The sequence below is a fragment of the Heptranchias perlo genome, chromosome 12 (genome assembly GCF_035084215.1).
Source record: "Heptranchias perlo isolate sHepPer1 chromosome 12, sHepPer1.hap1, whole genome shotgun sequence".
Lineage (NCBI taxonomy): Eukaryota > Metazoa > Chordata > Chondrichthyes > Hexanchiformes > Hexanchidae > Heptranchias > Heptranchias perlo.
In genome coordinates, this window is record NC_090336.1 from 37,543,371 (window position 1) to 37,556,189 (window position 12,819).

Below are 12,819 nucleotides of genomic sequence, written 5' to 3' on the forward strand. Positions count from 1 at the left end.
TAGCCGTAGAACTGGTCGGAGCTTGGGCCATGCACTCTCCAACCTGTTTCATTGGCGCTAGATACTCATAGCCGTCTTTTAAAATTGTCACACTGCAATTACACTTTCCTGCCAGTAGTGATATGGCACCTCAGTTTTGCCTCTCCCAGCTCCCCAGCCTGTACTCAAGAAACCTCTATCATCCAACCAACTCTACTTCTCTGCTTCCCAAATTGTCCCAAGTTTAACTATAATAATATAAAATCCAAGTATTATATTAAAATAAAGACAGAATGTATGACTTTAAAATGGGAACTGAATAGCATTTGTACACCTGGTTCAATTATCTCCCACCCTCTAACCCTGCTTCACCTGAAATCTACACTTAATCTTGACTCCCCCTGTGCAATGCCACAGCAGATTGAGTTTTGTGTATAACACACACACATCCCATAATAGTCTCTCTTCCTGCAATACTTTCCCATGTCACAATTTTCTGTCATGCTATTTCCACTATCCTTGATTTTTTTTCTATTTAGCTAGAAATGTCCTATTTACTGCAAAACTCTCGGATTTAGTCCTCCAACATGTGCTTCCAAACTAGACAGCACTGTGACACTAGTCTATTCCTTGTACTCAGCTGTGACTGGATCATGCCATCCACGTGACCTACCCCCAGACTGATCCTTACCAACTTAGAATCTTTGATCTATCATCAGGATTGTAGTGCACACATTGTGGATGATTCTTTTTTGGAAGTAAACACTCCCTTTTTTTTTAGTTAATCCACAATCCTACATACCATTCCTTCTCGCCATGGCCTCTCTCCCTGTACCATGAAGCATCAAGAAAGTCACATGCTATTTGAGGGAAGCACAGGCACTAACTCACATTCCACCTGTCCTGTATCGTGCCACACCACCTAGACTTTGCAATCAACCATAATGTCATATAGAAACAAATGCTAAAACAAAACACTAGAGATTACCACTAACAACTTCCAATCCAGTTGGACGATAAGCAATGCTAATTTCGCAGTCAGAAATCCAAATGAGGTATGAGACGTGACTCAATGATAGCACTCTTGCCTCTGAGTCAGAAGGTTGCGGGTTCAAGTCCCACTCCAGGGATTGGAGCACAAAATCTAGGCTAACACTTCAGTGCAGTACTGACTGAGTGCTGCATTGTCAGAGGTGCCATCTTTTGGATTACAAGTTAAACCGAGGCCCCATCTGCCCTCTCAGATGGACATAAAAAATCCCCTGGCCCTATTTCGAAGAACCCCGGTGTCCTGCTGAATATTTATCCCTCAACCAACATCATTAAATGATTATCTGGTCATTATCACATTGCTGTTTGTGGAATCTTGCTGTGGGCAGATTGGCTGCTGCGTTTCCTACATTACAAAAGTGACTACACTTCAAAAAGTACTTTATTGGCTGCAAACAACAACAACTTGCATCTGGCCAGAAGAGCATTGGAATAGTCAAGTCTAGAGGTAATAAAGGCATGGAGGAATGTTTCCGCAGATGAGCTGAGGCAGAGGCGGAGACAGGTGATGTTACGGAGATGCAAGTAGGCGGTCTTGGTGATGGAGCAGATATGCAGTAAGAAGCTCATCTCGGTCAAATAGGATGCCAAGATTAAGAACGGTTTGGTTCACCCTCAGACAGTGGTCAGGAAGAGGGAAGGAGTCAGTGGCTAGGGAACGGAGACAGTGGTGGGGACCGAAGACAATGTCTTCGGTCTTTCCAATATTTAGTTGGAGGAAATTTCTGCTCATCCATGACTGGATGTTGGACAACCAGTGCGACAAATCAGAGACAGTGGAGGGGTCATGCGAAGTTCTGGTGAGGTGGAGCTGGGTGTCATCAGCACACATGTGGAACCTGACACTGTGTTTTTGGATGATGTCGTCGAGGGGCAGCATGCAGATGAGAAAAAGGAGGGGGCCAAGGATAGAATCTCAGGCGACTACGGAGGTAATGGTGCGGAAACTGGAAGAGAAGCCAATGTAGGTGATTCTCTGGCTACGACTGGCAAGATAAGAATGGAACCAGGCGAACGCAGTCCCACCCAGCTGGAAGACGGAGGAGAGGCGATGGAGGAGGGGGGTGTGGTCAACCATATCACAGGCTGCAGACAGGTCAAGGAGGAGGAGGGATGGTGACTTTGAGAAGGGCTGTTTTGGTACTGTGGCAGGGGCGGAAACCTAATTGTAGGGGATTCAAACATGGAATTGCAGGAAAGATGGGCATGGATTTGGGAGGCAACTTGAGAGGAATGGGAAGTTTGCAAGGATAGTGGAATCAATGGTGTTCTTTTTTTGAGGAGGGATGATGACAGCAGATTTATAGGGGAGGGGGACAGCACCTGAGGAGAGGGAACCGTTAACAATATCAGCTAACATGAGGGCCAAGAAGGGAAGTTGGGTGGTCAGCAGTTTGGTGGGAATAGGGCTGAGGGAGCAGGAGGGGGGCCTCATGGATAAGGTGAGCTGGGAGAGGGCATGAAGGGAGATAGGAAAGAAACTAGAGAAAGATGAGAGTTCAGGGCAAGGGCTGGGGGGAACCTTAGGGAAAGTTTGGCTTGGTGGGCTAGGGGAAGAGGGGGAAGCGGCAGAGGTAGCTGAATGGATGATCTCAATCTTAGTAACAAAGAAGTCCATGAGCTCCTCGCACTTGTTGGAGGTGAGGGTGGACCAGGCAGCGGAGAGGGGTTTAAAAAGACAGTTTGTAATGGAGAATAGGAGCCGGGGTGGGGGGTATCTTTACATTCCAGGATGATCCTGGAATATAATGACCAATTTTGGCACAGGAGAGGGGGATTAGACAAGCAAATTGCTTTGGGACATCCTGAGGTCATGAAAGGCGCTGTATAAATGCAAGTTCTTCCATTCAAATGTACTATTGCTAAAAATTGACTTTTTAAATAAAAAGTTAACCAAGATTTTTATGAATTAAATAAATGCACTTAATAATACCACACAAAGCTTTCCAAAACAGTTTCTGAATTGTTATTTAACATTTGCAGCTTAAGTTTAGTTAATTTATTTCAACAATTAGAAATGTAGCAAAAATCTAATTCAGGAACTTTGTTTTGGAGGTGGAAGAGATGGAAAATGATTGTGGGGAGGAATTTCACAATGTTGTTCTGGGAAAATGAAAGGTATTTAATCTGGTGCCAGTAGTTCTTGTTACATTATGTGCTTTCATTGCTACTGGCCTAAAAAACTGCTAGCTGGAGAAAGCATTCTGTAAGCTGAAAGGAATGCTGGGAACGTAACCAATACGAAGCATGTTCTTCAAATGCAGGACTACTGGCAACACATGTACCTGACAGCACATTGTGATTCCTTGCATCTGCTTCTCTGTATATAAGTCACATTGTGCTCTTTCCCTCATCTTGACAGGTCTTCAGGTTTACAAACCTGACCTCTGAGGGGCATACCATCACACTCGAGACAACTGATTAAAGTTAATTCTGGTCACACCATTTATCTTTGAGTCATTCTTAAATCAACAAGCGAGCTTTCAGGAATCATGGGGCCTTGATGAATGAGGCCTTTTGCAATTCTCCCATGCTGATAGATACACTAGTCATGCTGTGATTTACCTTCTGCCAGGAGGCTGACTCCTATTCTTCAAAGTACTATAAAAACTGAATTCCTGGTTAGCAACATTAAAAGTAAAAAAAATCTTTTGTACAGGGAGTTTTTTGTCACCGAGATCATATCAAAATATTTTTGTACTGAATCACTGACAATGAAAGTCATAAAGTAAACAATTTATACCCTGTAACACTTCTCCCTGAAAATGCCACAAACAAGTACTGTACTTGCGAATTTGTGCCACAGCACTTGCTTACCTTTTCTCCAATGCTGTAACTATGAATGCACACTACTAACCCAGCTAAAGAAACAGGGCAATCCAGTCAAAATGGACAGGCAAATTTCCAAAGTAATGAGTTATGAAAACACACATAGTTATTGTCCAACTAAATAGTAGATTTTTCCACAAGAGGCTAAAAATTCCAAGCCCATATGGCTACTATTTCTGAAACAACAATATGATGTCCAGATTCAGCTACTGTTTATCTCCACTTCACAGAAAAATGTGCCCTGTTATTTCATTTACACTTTTAATCTTGCTTTGATTTTTTTTTTAAAAGCCATGCTCTGAACAATTTCCCTTTAGAGTAGAAAAGCCAAAAAGGATTAAGGGAAGTGCCAAATTACAGCCCCAAAATCAACAAAGATGTTTAGCATACGACCTTTCTCTCAACTGACCAAATAGTTTTCTCTGGCTCAACACTTCAATGCACTTTCTTGGGAGGGGGTGGGGGGGGGGGGTCTCATTTCTAGCAATTTGCTTCAGCTTTAGAAATACAGTATCCTTTAACAATTCCAGGCTCTCTCTATCTTGAGTATTGTGGTAAATTAAGCACAGTCTATCATACATTAAAATATCAACTTATTATGCTCATCAGGTTTTATGATTCTCGTATCTCATTTTTTTTCAATCTTATTCACCTGCAGTTCAGTTGACAAGTCTACAGATTCTAATGTTTCTTCTGACTCTCTCAATACATGAAGGAAAAAATGCACATTAGAGGAGACAGAAAGATTACAAGATAACCAATGTTACTAAGACCCTGCAGCCATGATTCCCAAACTCAAAAAGCTATTGTACGCAATACACTGAACACAGAAAACAAGTACAGTGATTGAGCAGAGACACTGCAAACACCAGATGCTCTGCAGAGTGCTGAGTATAAAAAGCCCCACTGCACCTGTATACTTCCGAGTCATGACATGCTGACATTTAACCCCATTAGCATCAGGCTTTATGGTATCTAATGGAACCTGACATTTCATAGTCAGTGCTTTAGAGTATCAGGAAGACATCTTACAAAGGAAGCAATGTTACAATACCATTAGAATGCTCAAAATTGAGACCATAACTGTGTCTATGTCCAAGGAATAAGGCTGCCAAAAATAGTTTGCCTTTGGGACTCTTTCAGCCATGTTCTTCTATATTACATCTATATTGTGAATCTGCAATGTGTTAAGGCAATTCATGTTGTGAGGCAAAATTCAGAGCACACGAAGCAACACAAACAACCATGCCAGCAAAACTGCTTCCAAGTCACATTCAGGAATAAGTTTATCCTTACTGCCAGAGGCGTTTTCCATTCAGTGTTGCAGGGGAAAAACTCTCTCTCGAGGTGGGTCTCCAGGTCACCAGAGGCACGAGCACTGTCAATTTGATATGACAGTTCTGCCTCTGGAGTTGGGGCTAACTCCAGTGGTGACATTATGTACAAATGCAGCAATAGTTGCTTATTTCTACCAGAGGTAGAGAAGCAGTGATAAAGGACACCAACTTAACTCACTGTCATAACTGCTCTGTGTTCAAGATCTCATTAGAATTTAGCAGTGTTAAACATTTCGATAAACTAAACACAACTTAACAAAATGTATCATTTTGGTCACAAACTCTGGAAATTAGAATTGATGACACTATGGTAGGTATCAGATGCTGCTGTCCAGTTTTAAGATAACAGCACAGCTGAAGCCTTTATAATGAATAGAGCTTACAGTAGATTTAGCACTTCAAAAATTCAAAATTTGCTTTGAATTATTTGAGTTTTTATACAAACTTCAAAATAAATACCAATGGTTGCCAACTTCATCCATTTGATTTTTTGAATTACAAAGTTTATGGGATAATTTTTGGAGTCAGAAGACAGCAATGTTGTAACAAAGCCTACATTATGAACACACAGATGCTGGTTATTAATCCAAAATGTATGATTACTGTGATGTCAGTATGTCAAGAAATGGAATCTTCCCATGATATGCATATAAGTTCCTTATGAACAGATCTACATGCAACAGCAATACCATTACTTATTATGTGACAAGCAAAATTACAATTTAATACTTAAGATATTTTCACAGATTTGTTTGGACCAGGATTGCATAAATATGCATGTGATTATATCAGGATAGCTCAACTCCAGGTTTTTGTATCATAGTAGGTACAGCATAGGAGAAGGACATTCGGCCCCTCATGCCTGTGCCAGCTCTTTGAAAGAACTATCCAATTAGTCCCATTCCCTTGCACTTTCCCCACAGCCCTGTAAATTTTTCCCCTTCAAGTATTTATCCAATTACCCTTTGAAAGTTGCTATTCAATATGCTTCCACCACCCTTTCAGGCAGTGCATTCCAGATCATTACAACTCGCTGCGTAAAAAAATGTTTCCTCATGTCGCCTCTGGCTCTTTTGCCAATCACCTTAAATGTTTCCTCTGGTTACCGACCCTTCTGCCACTGGAAACAGTTTCTCCTTATTTATTTTGTCAAAACCCTTCATGACTTTGAATACCACTATCAAAACTACCCTTAACCTTCTCTGTTCTAAGGAGAACAACCCCAGCTTCTCCAGTCTCTCCACATAACTGAAGTCCCTCATCCCTGGCACCATTCTAATAATCTCTTCTGCACCCTCTCTAAGGCCTTGACATCCTTCCTAAAGGCTGTTTCCCCTGGCTGGAGAGTCTAGAACTAGGGTTTGGAAATTTAGGACCGAGATAAGGAAAAATGTCTTCACTCAGAGGGTTGTGAATCTTTGGAATTCTCTACCCCAGAGGGCTGTGGATGCTCAGCCATTGAGTAAATTCAAGACTGAGATCGATAGATTTTTGAACACTAAGGGATTCAAGGGATATGGGGATAGGGCGGGAACGTGGAGTTGAGTCAAAGATCAGCCATGATCTTATTGAATTGCGGAGCAGGCTCGGGGTATGGCCTACTCCTGCTCCTATTTCTTATGTTCTTATGGCTTTAAAGTGTAGCGCCCAGAATTGAACACAATACTCTAGCTGAGGCCTAACCAGTGTTTTATATAGGTTTAGCATAACTTCCTTGCTTTTGTACTCTATGCCTTGATTGATAAAGCCCAGGATCCCATATGCTTTCTTAGCAGCCTTCTCAACTTGTCCTGTCAGCTTCAAAGATTTGTGTATGTACACCCCCAGGTCTCTCTGTTCCTGTACACCCTTTAAAATTGTACCATTTAGTTTATATTGCCTCTGCTCATTCTTCCTACCAAAATGCAACACTTCACACTTCTCCACGTTATATTTCATCTGCCATGTGTCTGCCCATTTCACCAGTCTGTCTATGTCCTCCTGAAGTCAGTTACTATCCTTCACATTGTTTACTACATTTCCAAGTTTCATGTCATCTGCAAACTTTGAAATTATACCCTCTATATCCAAGTCCAGGTCATTAATATTTATCAAAAAAGAGCAGTGGTCCGAAGACTGACCCCTGGGGAACACTACTGTATACTTCTCTCTAGTCTGAAGAGCAACCATTCACCACTACTCTTTGCTTTCTGTCCCTTAGCCAATTTTGTATCCACGCTGCCACTGTCCCTTTAATCCCATGGGCTTTAACTTTGCTAACAAGTCTATTATGTGGTACTTTATCAAATGCCTTTTGAAAGTCCATATACAAAACATCAACCGCACTACCCTCATTTAGCTTCCCTGTTACTTCATCAAAGAACTCAATCAAGTTAGTCAAACACAATTTTCCTTTAACAAATCCATGCTGACTTTTAATTATTAGCCCGTACTTTTCCAAGTGACAATTAATTTTGTCCCGGATTGTTGTCTCTAAAAGTTTCCCCATCACCGATGTTAGGTTGACTGACCTGTAATTGTCGGGTTTATCCCTCCCCCCCTTTTTGAACAGGGGTGTAACATTTGCAAACTCCAGTCCTCCGGCACCATCACTATATCTAAGGAGGATTGGAAGATTGTGGCCAGAGCCGCCACAATTTCCACCCTTACTTCCCTCAGTAACCTAGGATGCATCCCATCTGGACCGGGTGACTCTTCTACTTTGAATACTGCGACTCTTTTAAGTACCTCCTCTTTATCCTATCCAATATTGCTACTACCTCCTCCTTTACTGCCACAATGGCAATATCCTCTTCTCTAGTGAAGACGGATGCGAAGTATTCATTTAGAACCTCAATCATGCCCTCTGCCTCCACAAGATCTCCTTTTTTGTCCCTAATCGGTCCCACACTTCCTTTGACTACCCTTTTACTATTTATGTGTTTGTAAAAGTCTTTTAGGTTCCCTTTTATGTTGGACTTTTTTAGATCTCCTCTGTACTTTCTGACTTTCAGCTTGGTTCTCTACTGTGTTATGAATCTTACATTTGTTATAAGCATCCTTTTCCGGTTTCATTTTAATCCCAATGGGCATGATTTTAGTCTGGAAAAAAGGGTGGGTTGGGGGCGGGGGGCAGTAACAATTGCAAAAATCTAAAACCCGCTCATTTCCAGTATTCCCAGAGGCGGGCAACCAACCCACTCTGAGGAGACAGGTCGGGCATTAAAAGCTTTTAAAGGAGGCTGCGGCCCTCCATTTACAGAGCTTTTTTGATTTTAGCCCCTGGGGGCCAGGATTCCCGGGCCTTCTCCTTCACGCCACGTGAGAGGAGGCGAGAAGGCCCGAAACTGCAGGTAAGTGCCTTTAAAGCACAGCTTGTGGGCCCGGAGCAGCAGGGGTACTTCCCCCAAGCCCTACAAGCCTACCTGCAGCGACCCGACCCGACCCCCCACCCCACCAACGATCTGCTGCCCACCCCCCACGATCTTCAACCCCCCCCCACCAAAACGATCTCTGACCCCCCAGGCGACTGACTGACCCCCTCCCCCCTTGCCTGTTCACATCTTCGTCTTTCTCCCATCTGACTGAGAGCCAGCCTGTCAATCAGGCCAGCTTGTCGGGCGGGGAACTGGCAAATGAAAAACGACGTCCTTATGTCAAAATCATAAGGACATCCGGGAAACCCACACTTGCGAGTTTCCAGTCAGGAATCCACCACCGCCCCCCCCGCCCCCTTCCTGGCTCCAGGCTAAAATCATGCCCTATATCTATGTTTTGCTTGACGAAATGATTTTGTAAAGATAACTGCAGTGTGTCAGAATAGAATAAATCCCGTAATTAACTGTTTTACCTATTAAATCTTAAATATCGACAGCGACAAAAAACATTTCATAAAATAATTTTATTTTAAATTGTGGTGTTTCACTCTTTACCCACCCATCCCCAAACTTACTGTGTGGCTGCCTCTCCTGACTGAAGACCTGGATATCCATAGGAGAGTAAATACTGACAAGTATCTCCCGTTTGTTTGCCCCAGTCCTCTTGTTACAAGCGTGGATTGAGCGGGTTTGCCAATCTGTCCAGTACAAGGTTTCCCCAAACAATGTCAGTGCAAATGGATGAGTCAGAGTACCTTGCACAACTTTTTGCCTGTTAAAGAACAAAAGAAAATGAAGCAGTTAATGCAAACGGGCACTAATAAACGGTCCTCTCTTTTCAACCACAAAAATAACTTGCATTTTTATATCACCCGTCACATAGAAAAGCACCTCAGGGCACTTTACAGAGGGAGAAGGAGGACCAAGCAAGAGATTAAAAGGAATTCAGGGAGGCAGGAGTAAAGAGATAAGTTTTGTAAGCCATTTGAAGGAAGAAAGGGAGATAGTACGGGTCAGTGGTTTCGGGAAGAGTGTTCCAAAGAGCAGCAACTGAAAGATCAGTCTCAGATGAAGTTGAAGGCTGGGACAATGAACAGTAATCTGGAGTTGGAAAAGCAGAGGTGTGGGTTGGAATGGATGGCTGGAGAAAATTGCTTTTATAAAGCGAAGAGAAACCATGAAGTAATTTGAAATCCAGGATGAGGATCTTTATATTGATATGCCAGTAGAGGTGAGCAAGCGGAGCTTAAAAAGAAAAGGGATGATTTGACTCTGTCTGAGAAAAAAAGCTGGGCTATAGAGTTCAGTGTTAACTTAAGTATGTGGAGGAAACAGGGCGGGAAGCCAGCAAGGGAAAGAATTGTAGAAATCAATCTTTGAGGTGATGAATGCATGGATTTGGATTCTGATGGTGGAGAGTGAGCTAAAGATGCAAAAGAACAATTTTGTGGAGCCAGAAAATTACAGACTTTACAATTGGCTGGATATCGGTGGAGAACTGAAGCACTGTGAAATTAGGGATATCATTTTGAAAAATGAAACCATTTTCTTCGTGCAATATAAAAGTGAGGCATAAAAAAAATTAAAGACAAAAACTTCCAATACAGATCACTTTAGAGTTAATGAAAATCCATATTATATTATGTTCCAGGACACTTTCTGGAGGCACAATAACTTAACATTTTGCAAACTAGCCATTTTAACATAAGGAAATAAAAAAATACCGTACATCAAAAAATATAGCATTTCTCAACTAATTGCCAAAAGAAACAATTTGCATTTATATAGCACTTTTCTTGAGCTCAGGACATCACAAAATGCTTCAGTGCCAATGAAGTACTTTTGAAATGTAGTTACTGTTGTAATGTAGGCAAATATGGCAGCCAATGTGTGTTCAGCAAGGTCCCACAAACAGCAATGAGATAAAAGTCCAGACAATCTGATTTTGTGATGTTGGTTGGGGGATAAATATTGGCTAGGACACTGGATAAACTCCCCCGCTCATCTTCAAATAGTGTTATTACATCCACCTGAGGGCAGACAGGGGTTGGGTTTAACATCTCATCCAAAAGACAGCACATCTTACAGGCCGTTTATCCCAGTGCACTTTTCTATTTAGGTATTGACTTTTCTTTTCCAAAACAGAACCAGCTTTCATCTATACTCAAGCTCGGTCAAATTATTTGTACTTTACTGAAGGTTTAAGTTTTAGGTAGCGGATTTTACTTGAATCTCATTTTTTTCCTACAAACCTCAGCACTGAATGTCTATACCCTAATTTATACACATGTGTTCTTTAACCCAGCACAATGTTCAATGGAAGCAAAATTTTTCAAGTGGTTTAAATCTATTTATGATTACCAAATTAAGCACAGTAATCTGCCTATAATTTGTGAATTATCTCAAGTGCCCTGTAGGATGGCAAATGCAACCTTTTAAAAAAGCAAAGTCCATACTGCAATAGAATCATAGAAAGGTTACAGTATGGAAGGAGGCCATTTGGCCCATCAAGTCCACACTGGCTCTATGCAACAGCAATCCAGCTAGTCCCACTCCCCCGCCCCATCCCCGTAGCCATGCAAATTTTTTTACTTTCAAGTACTTATTCAGTTCCCTTTTGAAGGCCATGATTGAATCTGCCTCCACCACCCCCTCGGGCAGTGCATTCCAGATCCTAACCACTCGCTGTGTAAAAAAGTTTTTCCTCATGTCACCTTTGGTTCTTTTGCCAATCACCTTCAATCTAAGCCCTCTGGTTCTTGATCCTTCCACCAATGGGAACAGTTTCTCTCTATCTACTCTGTCTAGACCCTTCATGATTTTGAATACCTCTATCAAATCTCCTTTCAACCTTCTCCGTTCCAAGGAGAACAAATATTTAATGAATACTGCCTTTATGCATTAAAATAAAATTTAAATTAAGAAATGAGTGTTTAAAAATATTACAAATAAGACACCAAAATATTTGTTGTGCTCAATCATAACCTTTCTATGATTCTATTGCAGTGTGGACTTTGCTTGTTTAAAAGGCTGCTTTTGCCATCCTACAGAGCACTTGAGATAATTCACTTTCCATATCAAACACCGATGCGTAAATTTTACAAATTAGCATAGTCAGCGCAGAGATTCTCATGATGGCAGTGCACATAGTGAATTTGGGCACAGATGTCAGTACATCCTGCACAGTTCTCCTTCCATAAAGGACCTCTGCACGCAAATTCCTGATACGTGCTTCCATCATGCAAAAGCTCTATGCCAAGCGTTCATTTGTAAAGTCTATAGTCTAAAATCATCATCAAGTATTCAACGTCAAGTATTCCATGTCAAGTATACTACAGGCCGTACGCAGAGTAAATTTCTCTGGACTCTGTCCAAACAATGTACCTCAACCTGAGAAAGGCACCCATTCCTATACTAGTGAGACATTTCCATTTCCCATACCAGCTTGTTGTCCTTTATTGACATTGCCAATTTAGGCACAGTAGGGTCCACATAAGCTATAAATTGATACGGCCCAAACTCATTTCACATCGCACTCTTGCTGCCAGCAGAAAAAGAAAACCTTCATCTTGTCAGCCTGAGGTGAATTCAAACCTAGATCACAGAGAAAAGATACCACCCAATCGATTGTTACTTAGGGAAGAAGAGAGGAGCTTTATAGGTAAAGAGGGAAAGGAAGAAATAAATATAAAGTAATGAAACAGAAAGTCAACCAAGCGTGCTATTGTATACTTCATCAAGGCTGGCAAAAATCGGGCATAATCAGAAACTGGAACATGTCACCTGCCTCTTTCCCTACACTCACATAAAAGAGGGCATGGTATACAGTTTGTGGGGGGGGAGGGGGGGAAAAGAGATGGAATAAGAGAAATTACATTTAGAAAAACACAGCAAATTTTGAAAAATTCAAATCAACCAAACTTGGGTCTCATTTTTCTATTTATGAATGAGTTGAAGAGTTTGCAACACCCATTGGGTTGTAGAGACTTGGATAAAGGGATTGAGCTTTGCTTTCATGGTATACAACATTATTTGAACCACTGAAAGCGCTTTAACTCCTTTCTCCCATCTTACCTGTTAAATACCAAGCCTTCAGATTGTCTTTTTTATAAATCTATATATTAATTGAAAGTTTTTACTACACCTTGTTGGAAGCTGAAAATCTCAACTTTCCACTACACAGCACTTGCTTCTGGCATCAGCAATTGCCATGTGCCAAGGGCATCATTCTAACATGTAGCAAGATGACTTGGCAGTTTGCCAGAGAA

The 12,819-nt window shown here is 41.6% G+C and overlaps 1 protein-coding gene across 1 annotated transcript in view; it reads right to left on the reverse strand.

Moving 5' to 3' along the window:
• LOC137327968 (low-density lipoprotein receptor-related protein 5-like) overlaps positions 1-12,819 on the reverse strand; it is a 229,864-nt gene that overhangs the window by 143,054 nt on the left and 73,991 nt on the right. The window contains exon 4 of the mRNA XM_067993981.1: positions 9,127-9,323. Coding sequence (XP_067850082.1) covers positions 9,127-9,323 — 197 coding nt within the window. The remainder of the gene's footprint in view (positions 1-9,126; positions 9,324-12,819) is intronic.